This window comes from Symphalangus syndactylus, chromosome 7 (assembly GCF_028878055.3).
Source record: "Symphalangus syndactylus isolate Jambi chromosome 7, NHGRI_mSymSyn1-v2.1_pri, whole genome shotgun sequence".
Taxonomy (NCBI): domain Eukaryota; kingdom Metazoa; phylum Chordata; class Mammalia; order Primates; family Hylobatidae; genus Symphalangus; species Symphalangus syndactylus.
In genome coordinates, this window is record NC_072429.2 from 6,774,481 (window position 1) to 6,790,476 (window position 15,996).

Genomic DNA, 15,996 nt, shown 5'->3' on the forward strand with positions numbered 1-15,996 from the left:
TTTCCTCTGAAGTAAGGGTTTGGCTCTCTTATAACTTGGTAGTGTCAAATCCATTTGGAACATGCTAGGATTTGGAAACTTCTAATAGAGAAAGATTTGGGTGTATTCATTTTAAGTGAATTTCATCAGTACGTTACAAAAGGGTTTCTCAACAAGAGTGGCACTACTGACATTTCAGGTGAAGTCTGTTGTGGGGGCCTGTGCCATGTACTATAGAATGCTGAGCAGCATCCCTGGCCTCCATCCACTAGATGCCAGCAGCACCTCTCCCCAGTTATGACCAACACAATTGTCTCCAGACATTGCCAAACGTCCTCTGGGGGATAAACTGCCCAACTGAGAAGCACTGCTTTATAGCACACTTTCTATATAGCACAATGTAGTATATACATAGAGGTCATGTGAGCGAGAATTCTTTTTTATTACCTCCCAAACCAAATCAATCTTAAACATTCTATCTTAATGCTACCCGTAATCTAAGCATGCTGACAATACTGTTAGGCTTATAGAGACTGAGCAAAAATAACAGTTAAAAAATAAAAGACTACCAACCAGTTGGCCTTGTCCTATCTGGTTCTTGCAACATAATCCAAGACCTTGGAGGTGGTTGTTCTGTTGTAACTAGTTGAATAGAAAATACAGAATTAAGCAATATTCTTACACGTCCTCCTAATAAAAAGGTTTAAACAAATAACCACTTACTTCTTTTTGCAGTACCTGACAAATTATCAAGCAAATAGTTCAGCAGCCGTCTTGTTCCATCTGGTTCCTGATAAAGGTTCAATATATCCTGGGTAAGGGGATTTCCTGGAAATATTTTTAAAATAAATAAAATGAAACTAAAGTAATAAAATGTTTCAAAATTTTAAAATGTATCAAAATTATCAGATCATCTATAACAATGTTATAGTTACTAGTAAGATGTCAAACTATAGAAAATATTGTTTTTCCAGTTTTTGATATGAGTAAAAATGATTCATACCATGTTCTACATACACATTCAAAACATAATATTAATGGGCTGATGTCAATCAGAAATGCTCTAGCAGTGCTCTATATCTGATCCTGCCTTGCCAACACTTTCAATAATACAGACGGTTATAACAAACAAGAGTGAGCAAAACATGAACGGGGCAGGCAGGTGACTGGGGGAGTGGGTGGGCAGAGGAAACAGTGAAGGGAAGGATGAAAGCCAGCATAATGCATCAGAGAATCAAAACTCTACAATGTCACAAAGCTAACAACAAAACATCCTAATGACAAATATACACTTGCACTTAGATTAAAGTCATACTGAATTAACTCACTAAGAATTAACTCACTAAGGAGGGGAAAAAAAATCCCAGGGCCATGAGCCACCTGTAAATTCAATAACCGCTTTGTTCCAAAATGAGAGCAAAAACAATGATTTACATATACCTACAGGAGTCTCAAATCCTCTCAGAAGGGTTTCTTATGTACATGAGAAATAAAAGTACAAATAACAACAGTGCAGCACAGGGTTTCATGGAGCAAAGTTCCTATTCATCCTACACAAGCACTGTGTATTATTCTGGATGCCACAGTGCCATTTTAAGAAAACCAGACAAATTCTGCAGTTTGAAGAAGGCAGATAAAATGGTCAAAGATCTTAACCATACCAAATGAAGAAAAACTAAAGGATATGGTAGATAAGAATGATCAAAACCTAAAAGAAGTGTTTTTTCCTATTCTCTCATAAAAGACTGGACTCAAAGAGCAGAAGGAACACATGCCTGTAATCCCAGCACTTTGGGAGGCCGAGGCGGGCAGATCACAAAGTCAGGAGATCGAGACCATCCTGGCTAACACGGTGAAACCCCGCCTCTACTAAAAATACAAAAAAAAAAAATAGCCAGGAGTGGTGATGGGCGCCTATAGTCCCAGCTACTCGGGAGGCTGAGGCAGGAGAATGGTGTGAACCCGGGAGGCGGAGCCTGCAGTGAGCTGAGATCGCGCCACGGCACTCCAGCCTGGGCAACAGAGACTGCGTCTCAAAAAAAAAAAAAAAAAATCTAACAGGAAAGGCCAAGGCTGAATAGAAGAGGTTGGCAAACACTGTTAACTATTTGAGACACCCTGTGCTGTGACGCAGTGGAGTATCCTACAAAGAATCTGAGTTGCATGGATGGGAAAAATGGCAAAGTTCATTTATCTTTAAGGTCTTTCAGTTTTAAGATTCTAGTATTCTAAGAATTATAAAAAGTAAAAATGTGCTGCTCTCAGTGCAAAGCAGGTTATTTGCAGGAAGGCAATTACAAGAGTACCATTCTCTCACATGTCTGTGGTTCTTTATACCCACCACAGCCTTTTCATGTTTTCACTGAGTCACAATCCTGTGAGATAGGCAGTTACAACCTGAAGCTTATCAGGACCCTTTGTGAAACACGTCTTGAGAAAATGAAGTCAACTGAAAACTTCTCGGTATCAGGTAAACAGCTCATTCTAACCAGACCTACAGTGATGCTGTTTTTTCTTTTCTTTTTTTTTTTTTTTTGAGATGGAGTCTCACTCTGTCGCCCAGGCTGGAGTGCAGTGGTGCAATCTCGGCTTGCTGCAAACTCCGCCTCCCGGGTTCACACCATTCTTCTGCCTCAGCCTCCCAGGTAGCTGGGACTACAGGCACCCACCACCACACCTGGCAATTTTTTTTTTAATTTTTATTTTTAGTAGAGATGGGGTTTCACCGTGTTAGCCAGGATGGTGTCGACCTCCTGATCTGCCCATCTTGGCCTCCCAAAGTGCTAGGATTACAGGCGTGAGCCACCGCGCCTGGCCGATGCTGTCTTTTTACTACTTTCTAGTGCAAAGAATATTGAGACGTGACCGCTTCTACCTATGTGATCCCCACTTGTAAGATCTTGCTTTATAAACTAAAAAGCATCCTCCAATACAAAGACCTACTTATGACTCTAATAAATGCACTTGAGGCCGGGCGCGGTGGCTCACGCTTGTAATCCCAGCACTCTGGGAGGCCGAGGCGGGCGGATCACGAGGTCAGGAGATCGAGACCACGGTGAAACCCTGTCTCTACTAAAAATACAAAAAAATTAGCTGGGCGTGGTGGCGGGCGCCTGTAGTCCCAGCTACTAGGAGAGGCTGAGGCAGGAGAATGGCGTGAACCCGGGAGGCGGTGCTTGCAGTGAGCCGAGATTGCACCACTGCACTGCAGCCTGGGCAACAGAGCCAGACTCCGACTCAAAAAAAAAAAAAAAAAAAAAAAAAAAAAAAAAAAAGACACTTGAAGCCCAAAGGTGGATGTCATCTACATCTGCTTGCTTTTGGGAATTCTTTTTTCTTCTTTTTTGAGACAGAGTTTTGCTCTGTCGCCCAGGCTGGAGTGCAATGGCGCGGTCTCGGCTCACTGCCAGCTCCGCCTCCCAGGTTCACGCCATTCTCCTGCCTCAGCCTCCCGAGTAGCTGGGACAACAGGTGCCCGCCACCATGCCTGGCTCATTTTTTGTATTTTTAGTAGAGGCAGGGTTTCACCGTGTTAGCCAGGATGGTCTCAATCTCCTGACCTCGTGATCTGCCCGCCTCGGCTTCCCAAAGCGCTGGGATTACAGGTGTGAGCCACCACGCCCAGCCGGGACTTCTTTTAAATTGAAAATTAATCTGCTCTTCACTACCTGGAAAAAGAAAACAATATACATGAATAAAGTCAACAACAATAAAATTCTGGAATTAAAATATTATACTGAGTCCTGAGAAAGGAACAAAAGTAAATGAGAAGTTACTTTAGGGTAGATGGAGTAAAAACACTTTTCCCTATTCTTCCCACTAGGTACAACTAAAAGCACTGTATATTATGTGTAAAACAAACATAAAACTCTGAAAAAAGGAGAGAAGGCAGAATAGCCAGAGACTGCAGGACCTGACGAATGGCACAGGGATGAGTTCCCTGGGTTTACTTTTTGCCTCAGATATTCGACATGCGGCTAAGAAGCCAGGAACATGGAAATACCAAGGGGTACAGACCCCCAAAAATCCCAACAAAAGCCAAAAGACCAGGGAAGGGCTGCCTAAAAGGACAAAAGTTTTAGATAAGAACCACTCTACTCAAGCTTAACACTAAAGAAAAAAACGTGGTCCCATCTCTACCCATGCCAGCATGAGCAAGTGGAGAGCCCGGTAGACTTCTGCTGCAAGAGAAAGAAAGGAGGCGATACGGAACTCACCCGGCCTCCTCCCTCTAAGGTGGTGTCAGAGGAGACCAAGCAGAGTCAAGACTTTCACCATCTCCCTGCGATAAAGAGGACACGCCAATGCGGTGCCTGTGGAGACCGTGTGAAAAGCCAAAACTACCACCTCCACCAGCAGCCACGAGGAGCCCCTACTCCCAGGTGTCAACGAAAGCTAAGTGGAACCCAAACTTCCACCTCCACTGGCAGTAAGGAGACAGTGCCCTGGTTCCCTTGCCACAGCACTGCCAGGCAAAGAAAATCAAACTAAAGAGTTTAAATACGATCCAGAGTCTCATAACATGAGTGAGTCCAGTTTCAAATGAAAATAGCTCATCACACCAAGACACGAGGATACCAAATGCAGATAAACACAGCTTCCAACCCTGAGATGACAGAAACAGAATTACCCAACCAAGACAAAGGAATCATGACAAAAATGCTTCACTGAGAAATTACAAACATGCTTGAAATAAAAAAAAATAAAAAATACAAAAAAACAGGAAGACTGAGCAAAGAAAAAAAAAGTTCAGGCAAATAAAACATTTAAAACCAAATGGAAATATTAGAACTGAAAAATAAAATAAATGAAGGCTAGGTGCAGTGGCTCATGCCTATAATCCCAGCACTTTGCAGGCTGAAGCAGGAGGATCACTTGAGGCCAGGAGTTCAAGACCAGCCTTGTTAACATGGCAAACTCTCGTCTCTACAAACAAACAAACAAAACTAGCCAGGCATGGAGGCACGTGCCTGTGGTCCCAGCTACTTGGGAGGCTGAGGTGGGAGGGCTGCTTGAGCCTGAGAGGTCAAGGCTGCAGTGAGCCAAGATCGTGCCACTGCGCTCCAGTCTGAGACCTCATCTCTTGATTGACTGATTGATTGATAGATCAGAACACAGACCAACAACAACAATAACAAAAAGAACAAAGTCTCTGGGACTTGTGGGACTGTAACAAAAGATCTAACATTCATGTCATCAGAGCCTTGGACGCTGAGAACACGGAGGACAGGGCTGAAAAAGTACTCAAAGAAATAATGGCTGAAGATTCTCACAATATGGCAATAAATATAAACCAACAGATTCAAGAAGCACAGTGAACCCCTACACAGGAAAAACCCAAAGGAATCCACAGCAAGACACATCATAATTAAACTTTTGAAAACTAAAGACAAAGAAAAAACATCTTGAAAGCAGCCAGAGAAAAATAACACCTTACCTGCAGGAGAAAAACAAATTTGAATGACAACAGATTTCTCATGATAAGCCATGGAGGCCAGAAGGAAGTAGCAAAATATTTTTAAAGTGTTGAAAGAACTGTCAAACCCAGAATCTTATATCCAGTGAAAACATCCTTCAGGAATGAAGGAGAAATAAAGACAATCTCAGATGACAAAAAACTAACAGAATCTGCTGCCAGCGTATCTACCCAACAGGAACCACTAGAAAAGTTCTCTAAATACAAAGGAAATGATAAAAGAAGGACTTTGGAAGAAGAAAACAACACAGGTAAACAAAAAAATATGGGCAAATACGAGATTTCCTGAAGTTTTCTAAATCATGTTTGACAGTTTAAAACGTTTTGGCTCAACACGGTGGCTCACACCTGTAATCCCAGCACTTTGGGAGGCCGAAGTGGGTGGATCATGAGGTCAGGAGTTCGAGACCAGCCTGACCAACATGGTGAAACCTCGTCTCCATTAAAATTCAAAAATTAGCTGGGCATGGTGGCGCGCGCCTGTAATCCCAGCTACTTGGGAGGCAAGGTAGGAGAATCGTTTGAACCCGGGAGGCGGAACTTGCAGTGAGCCGAGATCATGCCACTACACTCTAGCACGGGCAACAGAGCGAGACTCTGTCTCAAAAAAAAAAAAAAAAAAAAAAAAAAATCATAAAACTAATGTGATTCTAAATTTACATAAAGAAAATATTCTGAACTATTATCAATGGCAGTGAATAAAAGGATGTAAAGAGAGTTAAGGTTTGATATTTCCCTTGAACTGGTAAAATAACACCCACTAGACTGTGGTAAGTTATACATATAGTGTGATACCCAGAGGAACCATGAAACATCTACACAAACAGACACACTCAAAAACACTACAGAAGAATCAAAATGGAATCTAAAAATATGACTCAACTGTCCACAGAAACTCACTTCAGATGTAATAATAGACGCAGGAAATGGCAAGAGATATATAATATAATGCAAAGTTGATCAAAGGAAAGCAGGAGTGGTTATATTAATATCAGATAAAGTGGACTTGAGAGGAAATAAAATTGCCAGAGACAGAAAATAACATTATGTAATAATAAAGGGTCAATCCCTCAAGACGACACAGCAATTCTAAGTGTGCTTCCAAACAAGAGAAGCGCAAAATATTTTACACAAAAACCGAGAGAACTAAAAGGAAAATAGAGTCTACAATTATCGTTGGAGACTTTAATACTTCTCTCTCCACAATCGACAGAACACAACAAAAACCTCACTACCATCGACCTAATAGACATTAAGTTAATATATAGGAGCTAACAGATATTTATAGAACATTCTACCCAAAAACAGAAAACACGTTCTTTTCTAGTACTCAAGAAACATATGCCAGGATGGACCATATCCTACGCCATCCAACAAACTTCAACAAATTAAAAAGAACTGAAATCACACAGAATGTTCACTTTCTGACCACACTGAAATCACATTAAAAATCGATAACCGAGCTGGGGGTAAAGTGCTTATAGTCCCACCTACTTCAGAGGCTGCGGTGGGGGGATTGCTTGGGCCTCAGGAGTCGGAAGCCAATCTGGGTAACACAGCCAGACCTTGTCCCAAAATAATAAATAAACAAATAAAATATACTGAGCTGGTGAAAATGAAAATACAAATATCAAAATTTGTTGCTGGACATAGCTTCTAAAGCAGGGTTGGGAGGAAAATTTCCACGTTAAATGCATAAAGACAAGTCTAAATAAAAACAGAAGTCTCAATTCAATAATCTAAGCTATCGCCTCAAGAAGCTAGAAAAAAAAAAGAGTAAATGCAAGAAGGAAGGAAGGAAATACTAAAGAGCAGAACTCAATGAAATAAAAGTCTCCATATTGTTTTTGTCTAAAAAGCAATAGCAGGATTTTTTTTTTTTTTTAAAGCTGTTTCTGACGAAGGAGGGCGCGCCTTCCTTGGGCTACGCTGGAAAGCACTGGATACCAGGCCGTGGCTTTAGGTCACACTGTGAGGAGCAGGGGGCCCAGCCTGGCCATACCCAAGCACCCAAAGTCTCACTCTCCACAGGGGCCTCCTCCCGTGGCACGGATCCTGCACCAGGCTCTCCACTCATCACGCCTCTAGTTATCCAGGTCCTTGGCATCTCGCTCTCCTCCCATGCGTCTGTCTCGGCCTCTGAAACTAAAGAACATTTCTTTTCTCCTCTCTGTGGACCACGTCCTGACAAAAGTGCCTCGTCACTAGACCCCAGTAGCCTGGAGTGTGTTCCCTGTGGCCACGCACAGCTGCACCGTTCTGAGGCTCAAAGAGCCGATTCCTTCCTGGGGCCTCAGAACTGGTTTTGCAGATGTTGGCATAAGGATGGATACATAGATCAATGAAACAGAATAAATCCAGAAACAGATTCACACAGATATGCTCAACTGATTTTTGCCAAAGGTGCAAAAGCAATTCAATGAAGGTAAGATCATCTTTCAATAATGCTACTGGAGCAACTGGACATCGACAGGCCACACACACACAAAAAGAACCTTGAGCTAATCCTCACATCTTTTAACTCAGTCTTAAGTCAAAACGGATCATAGACTTAAACGTAACACAAGACCATAAAACTTTTAAAAGAAAACCTAAGAGGAAAATCTTTGGGACTTAGAACTATTCAAAGAGTTCTTGGACTTGAAACAAAAATCAGGATCCACAGAAGAAAAAACTGATAAACTGGGCTTCATTAAAATTAAAAACTTTTCCTGTGCAATGACCTTGTAAAAAGCTACATATTGAGAGAAATACGTGTAAACCACATATTCCACCAATGACTCGTACCTAGAATAAAGGATTCCCAGTAAAAAAAGCAAATAATCTAATTAGAACATGGACAATGACAAGAAGAAATGTCACAGAAGAAAAACATTACAGATGACAAATAAGCACCTGCAAAGATGTTGGGTATCTTTATTGGGGAAATGTAAATCAAAACCATGAAATGACTACACATCTACCAGAATGGCTAACATAAAAACAGTGACAACACCAAATGCTGGTGAGGATGCAGAGAAAGTGAATCACCCACGCACTGCTGGTTACAATGTAAAGCAGTACTGATACTACAGAAAACCACTTAGCAATTTCTTAAAAAATTAAATACACAACCCTCAAATGACCCAGTAACTGCACTCCTGGACATTTATCCTAGAGAAATGAATAACTATATTCACACAATAACCTGCACACTGAATGTTCACAGCAGCTTTATTTGTAACAGCCCCAAATTAGAAGCCACCCAGATTTCCTTCAGCTGGTAAATGGTTAAACTAACCACGAGACATTTATATCATAGACTACTACTCTCGTCTATTTAAAGGAACAAACTATCAACACATGCAACCAGGACAAATATCCAAATAATTAACCTGAGTGGAAAAGCCCATCTCAAAAGACTGCATACAGTATGATTCCATTCAGTAGCATCCTTTTTTTTTTTTTTTTTTTTTTTTTGAAAAGGAGTCTCGCTCTGTTGCCCAGGCTGGAGTGCAGTGGCACGATCTCAGCTCACTGCAACCTCCACCTTCCAGGTTCTCACTATTCTCCCACCTCAGTCTCCCGAGTAGCTGGGACTACAGGCACCTGCCACCATGCCTGGCTAATTTTGTTTTTGTATTTTTAGTAGAGACGGGGTTTCACCATGTTAGCCAGGATGGTCTCGATCCCCTGACCTTGTGATCTGCCTGCCTCAGCCTCCCAAAGTGCTGGGATTATAGGCATGAGCCACCGTGCCCAGGTTGGTAGCATTCTTAAAACAGCAAAACTTAGAAGCAGTGAGCTGGGGCAGGAACAAAGTAGGTATGGCTATAAGAGTGTAACAAAAGGATCTTCTGGTGATAGAAATGTTCTATATCCTTTTCTAAATGGACATATAATTGTGTATGTTTATGGGGAACAATGTGATGTTTCCACACAGTTATGCATTGTGGAATGATCAAATCAGGCTAATCAACATATCCACCACCTCAAATATTTATTTGTGGTGAAAACATTTAATATCCATTCTTTTAGCTGTTTAAAAAATACACATTATTATTAACTATAGTTACTATGCTATGCAACAGATCACCAGACCTATTCCTCCTGTGTAAATGAAACTGCGCACCCTCTGACCAACATCTCTCCCTTCCACTCTGTCCCCTGTCCCCAAGCCTCTGGGAACAACCATTCTACACTCTACTTCTATGAGTTTGACTTTTAAAGACCTCACACATAAATTAGATCATGTTGTATTTGTCTGTGTCTGGCTTATTTCACAAAATATTCTGTATCTTGACTGTTCTGTGTACGATAATGTGAAACTATAGTTTTGAAAGATGCTACTATTGGAGGGAGTTGGGTAAAGGGGATAGGATTATTCTGCATTATTTCTTGTAAGTGCATGTGAATCTACAAGTATCTCAAAATAAACAGTTTAAGGAAAAAAAGTGAATGGGCACCTAAGGTCACAGTCCTGCCTTTAACTGTAGTACTGTAGCACAATTTTGAAGAGCATTTAAAAACGTGGGGGAAAAAGTGAAGCCTGCCAGCCATTCTGCAACAACTTCAAAGAAAATGGTATGAACTGATTCATGAGGCAGAAATACTTTGGTTCTGCAAGAATGTATGACGTATAATAGCAAACAAACATGATTCTGAACTAAGTGGTATTATTTTCTCTCTTCCAAGCGGATGCCGGGAGAAATCAATGATAGTTTTCAGAGGGCAAAGATGATACAATTGCTTTAAGAAGTAAAGCAGCAGCTCTACCCCCAAACGGATCATTCCATCCAATGTTCCGACAGAACATTAGAATAAAGCGTAAACTGCAAAAGCTCAGAAAAAATAAAAGGATTTGTCCAAAGGAAGTACAACCAGTAAAAGAAGACTGCTATTACAGATGTGTAATGCTGTCCAACAGGATATGTGAGATAAACAAATGTCTCTTTGAAACTACACTTCCAAGAAAGAAACACAGACGTCTAGAGGTGATAAAGTAAGGCATCTGAAATGGAAAAGCAAGGGATCATCAAAAATGAAGGGGTCATAAAGAACTGCCCTACCGCTGCAGGCATTTACACTTAGAGGCTTTCATGGACATTAAATCAGTACGAAAATTTATGGCCTGGTGCAGTGGCTCATGCCTGTAATCCTAGCAATTTGGGAGGCCGAGGAGGGCGAATCACTTGAGGTCAGGAGTTTGAGACCAGCCTAGCCAACAGATGAAATCTCGTCTCTGCTAAAAATACAAAAAATTAGCTGGGCATGGTGGTGGGTGCCTGTAATCTCAGCTACTCGGGAGGCTGAAGAAGAAGAATCGCTTCAACCGGGGTGAAGGAGGCTGCAGTGAGCCGATATCGTGCCACTGCACTCCAGCCTGGGCGACAGAGACTCCCTCTCAAAAAACAAAACAAACAAAAAAAAAACCAGCAAATTTGTGACTAGTGACCCTAACTTTAAGTAAAGTTTGTGAAAAGCCTTAGTGAGTATGAATTAGTTTGTAAAATATATACTGTAAGATTATGAAAACCTTGAATTGGAAAAACATACCTCTGCCATGAGGAAGACTGGAAGAACAAAGAGGGTCTCAACATTCTGTAATGTTCCATTTCTTTTGCATTAAAAAAATTATACACAAAAATGATAAAGTATTCACTGTTAATTCTGGCAGTCAGTATATGGACACTTTGCCACACAGTACTTTTCTGTTCTTCAAATTTAGAAACAGCTAGACTGGGAAATATAACAGAAAAGGGCATCTTCATCTTGCATTTCACTGGCCTTTATTTTTAGAAGCCTTAGCTAGTTCAGCCCACACAGAAAAAAACATTCCAAACCATTTACAATGTTGATGTCTGTTGAATATGACTTTCTGTACATTTTAAAACATATATTTGTATTTATTTTTTTAAAAAACTTATTTTATGATACATAAAATATTTACAGGACTAAAACCTTTTATATAACTGTATTTTTAAGAAACTAAGAGTGCAATTCCTCTTTTTTTTTTTTTTTTTTAAAGACAGAGTCTCGCTCTGTCACCCAGGCTGGAGTGCACTGCCACAATGTCACCTCACTTCAACCTCCGCTTCCCAGGTTCAAGCAATTCTCATGCCTCAGCCTCCCAAGTAGGTGATACTACAGGTGGGAACCACCATGCCCAGCTGACCTTTGTATTTTTGGTAGAGATTGGGTTTTGCCATGTTGCTCATGCTGGTCTTGAACTCCTGGCCTCAAGATATCCACCCACCTCAGCCTCCCAAAGTGTTGTGATTACAGGTGTGAGCCACCGTGCCCGGCCTAAGGGTGCAAATCTTGACGACTTCATCTAGTGACTTTCTTGAAGAAGCAACTGTACAGTAGGCTAGACACACCTGCCCAAGGCTGGTGAAGAGCTCCTTAACATGATAAAAAAATTTATAGGCATTGACATATTGTCAAAATATAACTTTCAATATTGTTGGCTTAAAAAATATTTATTTCCTAATAGTTCTTGCTGGATCAATTATGGCTCTATAATCACAAGTCCTCATAAATCAAGTTTTTAAAAATATGCTTAAATCTTGATCATCAGCAGGTTCAAATGGTCAAAATTTTCTACTTACTGTTTTCTGTACTATATGAGAGGCTCCATTTTTTTGAGATTTGAATCTAAGAAAAACAGCTGTTTATAACATGATGAAATAAAGAAAGTATAGCCTCAGGGATGTATCACCAGAACATAGGGTTCATTAAAACAGAGGCTAGAAAAGAAGGGCTGGGCCCGGAGCAAAAAAAGAAACCAAAGACTAGTAGATAGTCTATAGCTGACAGAGAAGAATAAAACCATTGCGATGTAGCTAAGAAACTGATGAAGTCTGGGGGAAAATGAGTCTTTAAAAGAATCCCCTAGCAGAAAAATTCTTGGCTTCTTTAGATTCAAAGACATATATACAAACCACAAGAAGTACAAATATGGAAGTCATACCTTTCAGGCCTAAAGTCTGCAACTGAAACAGTTTTCCCAGCTCAAAAGGTAGAACTCGTAACAGGTTGTTATTTAAATGGAGCTCCCTGTTGATGTAAAAATTCCAGGAAGTCAGAAAAATATGTTAGCCTTTAACAGTTAAAATCAACAACATAGCTTCTAGGAATATAAGCACCTAAGAATGAAAAAATGTTACATTATATTTCAATGTCTAGTACAGTGTTTCTTAAACAACACGTGGTTTAAAAAAAAAAAAAACTGCCAGAGAATACAAGAAACAAATTACTAGAAAAAATGAAATAATGGGGGAAAAGGACAAAATATAAGACCCAATTTTTAAAAAGTATTAGATTTAACAGACATATAAAATTACTCAACTGCTGTTATTAATCTCACTGCAGACTGGCAAGACAGTCTGCAAACTGGCACCAGGTCACAGACCACACTGAGTATCACTGGTCTAGGACACGTAGGGTCTACTACACATTTAAGAAAGTGGAAATGATAAAGCAGCCTACCATGTGAATTCTTAGAACTAAAATGATCATTTAGTTAACGACTCAAAAGAGCTTATAACAGCTGCACAATTAAGCTTATGATTGCTATCAACTAAAGTTGCATTTTAAAAATAACATGACTGTATTAACTATTCATGATTATTCTTAATAATTTGTTTTTCAGAGATAATCATAATATAAATATCAAAGGAGTCTTCAAGGGTGGGCAGGGGGGACATGCGGGGAAAGAACAACCAGAGACCCAATACTGATACAGTGGCAATGTAACACATTAGGTTTTATTTGTCAAATTTTTTTTTTTTTTTTGAGACGGAGTCTCGCTCTGTCTCCCAGGCTGAAGTGCAGTGATGCGATCTTGGCTCACTGCAAGCTCCGCCTCCTGGGTTCACGCCATTCTCCTGCCTCAGCCTCCCGAGCAGCTGGGACTACAGGCGCCTGCCACCACGCCTGGCTAATTTTTTTTTTGGTATTTTTAGTAGAGACGGGGTTTCACTGTGTTAGCCAGAATGGTCTCGATCTCCTGACTTTGTGATCCGCCCACCTCGGCCTCCCAAAGTGCTGGGATTATAGGCGTGAGCCATCCCGCCCAGCCTATTTGTCAGTTTTTAAGTGTGCAAGAAATCTATTTGTATGATCTTTTGTTTTTGACATTTAAATGAATCTTGGTTACTGAGCAAGCCAGAAGGTCTGTGTGGCTGTAAACGGAACAAGAAGAGCAAGTTCTGATATCTGGCTCCTGTTTATTTCCAAATGCAATACACAGAAAAAAGGAGGTCCCTCGGCTGGGCGCAGTGGCTCACGCCTGTAATCCCGGCACTTTGGGAGGCCAAGGCAGGCAGATCATTTGAGGTCAGGAGTTTGAGACTAGCCTGGCCAACATGGTGAAACCCCGTCTCTACTAAAAATAAAAAATTAGCTGGGTGTGGTGGCACACGCTTGTAATCCCAGCTACTCGAAAGGCTGAGGCAGGAGAATCACTTGAACCCGGAGGCAGAGGTTGCAGTGAGCCGAGATCACACTATTGTACTCCAGCCTGGGCGACTCTTGTAAAACTCCGTCTCCAAAAAAAAAAGAAAGAAAGAAAAAGAAAAGGAGGTCCTTCAAGTAAATTTGTTTCAGAGGACTAAAAACAGTCATAGAATAAACTCAGTTAAACCTAAAAAAAAGTCAAAAGGCTGGAGTAGGAGCAATAGAGGCAAAGACCTTTCAAAAGGTCCTTATTCCTTTTTACTACATGGCTAATGGCAGAAGGCAGCAGGAAAGCCAGTGGAACCATGTCAAAAAGTCAGTTAATACGAAATAGCACAAAATATTCCATTGGGATTAACATAACACATGGAATTTAGCTTTATATTTAACTTGGTTAGATCTTATCTACCTTATAAAACAGAAGTAAAATAATAATAACAATAATGGGCCAGCCACAGTGGCTCATGCCTGAAATTCCAATTCTCTGGGAGGCCAAGATGGGAGGATCTTTTGAGGCTAGGAGTTTAAGACCTGCCTGGGCAACATAGTGAGACCCTCATCTCTATCAAAATAAAAATAGCAATGACCATTTCTTTTCTTTCTTATTTTCTAGTGGGGAGGAGGGTAGAGACAGGGTCTTGCTCTGTCACCCAGGCTGGAGTGCAGTGGCATGATCTCTGCTCATTGCAACCTCAACCTCCTGGGCTCAAGCCATCCCTCCACCTCAGCCTCCCGAGTAGCAGGGACTACAGGTGCATGCCACGAAGCCCAGCTAATTATTTGGGAATTTTTTTTTGTAGAGACCAAGTTCTCGCTATGTTGACCAGACTGGTCTGAAACACCTGGGCTCAAGCAATCAGCCCCCCTCAGCCCCTCAAAGTATTGGGATTACAGACATGAACCACCGCATGCAGCCTGCAATTACCATTTCTTAAAATACAGTATATGCCAGGCAAGGTACTAGTGTTTTTTTACCCATTATCTCAAATATCCCTTATCCTGGGTCAAGAAGGTTGTCCAAGATCACACAACTCATAAATGGCAAAGTTAAGATTCCAACCTGAACTTACACATGTGAATCCAAATGCTACGTATTTCATGCTACAGGCCCCCAAATTTAATAATTAATTCTAGCTCTTTCAAGTCCAGGCTTTACTACTATCAAACATACAAGCCCTGGGATGGCAAAAAAGGTTTCACCAATTGGCAATGGTTTCCTGGACCCTGTGTTAAGGATGGTATGGTGCCCTGTTTGTCATGAGGAAGTATGTGGGATAACATAAGTGCCTTGCAGTCTACCCCCTCTCTGTCCAAACTTTTTCATTCAAAAATAAAGTATACTACACAAAATACAGTAATTAAAAAATTCAGCCAATGATCTACTTAATTATTAGCTGACATTCAATTTTCCCAAAAAACAAAACTATAAAGTTATAAAGGATATAGTTATGTTTCCTTTTATTCAAATACCATTAAATGAACAGTTTTGTTTCCTAACACAACAAATGTTTTTTTGTTTTTGTTTTTTTTTTTTTGAGACGGACTCTCGCTCTGTCGCCCAGGCTGGAGTGCAGCGGCGTGATCTCGGCTCACTGCAAGCTCCACCTCCTGGGTTCACACCATTCTCCTGCCTCAGCCTCCTGAGTAGCTGGGACTACAGGTGCCCACCACCATGCCCGGCTAATTTTTTGTATTTTTAGTAGAAATGGGGTTTCACCATGTTGGCCAGAACGGTCTCGATCTCCTGACCTCATGATCCTCCCGCAGCCTCCCAAAGTGCTAGGATTACAGGCATGAGCCACTGTGCCTGGCCTATATTTTGTTTTAGGGGTCATACAGCTAGCATGTATTAAGCTGAATATGCATACCTGAGTGATACCATGTTTCCGAGTTCTGCGGGTAAGCTACGAATTTTATTAGATGACAGGTCCAAATACACCAGATTGTGAAGCTTGGCAATGTCTGAAGGAATTCGGGAGAGGGAATTGTCACTCAAATGCAAAGCTGTCAGGTGAGTTAGTGACCACAAAGATGCGCTTAAGCTTCTTACTTTTCCTGTAAGAGAAAAAAATACAGGAACGGATTATATAGTTTTCTCTACA

At 40.9% G+C, this 15,996-nt stretch overlaps 1 protein-coding gene across 7 annotated transcripts in view; it reads right to left on the reverse strand.

Moving 5' to 3' along the window:
* CNOT6 (CCR4-NOT transcription complex subunit 6) overlaps positions 1-15,996 on the reverse strand; it is an 81,488-nt gene that overhangs the window by 12,914 nt on the left and 52,578 nt on the right. For 6 of the 7 annotated variants that reach the window (XR_010121634.1, XM_055284924.2, XM_055284925.2 and 3 more), the window contains 4 exons: positions 15,763-15,949; positions 12,408-12,493; positions 703-807; positions 553-621 (listed from right to left, as the gene is read on the reverse strand). Coding sequence is in view for 6 of the 7 variants with exons in the window: in XM_055284924.2 (XP_055140899.1) it covers positions 553-621; positions 703-807; positions 12,408-12,493; positions 15,763-15,949 (447 nt within the window). In the remaining variant the exon portion in view is untranslated. The remainder of the gene's footprint in view (positions 1-552; positions 622-702; positions 808-12,407; positions 12,494-15,762; positions 15,950-15,996) is intronic. The other variant, XM_055284926.2, reaches the window with a different exon arrangement.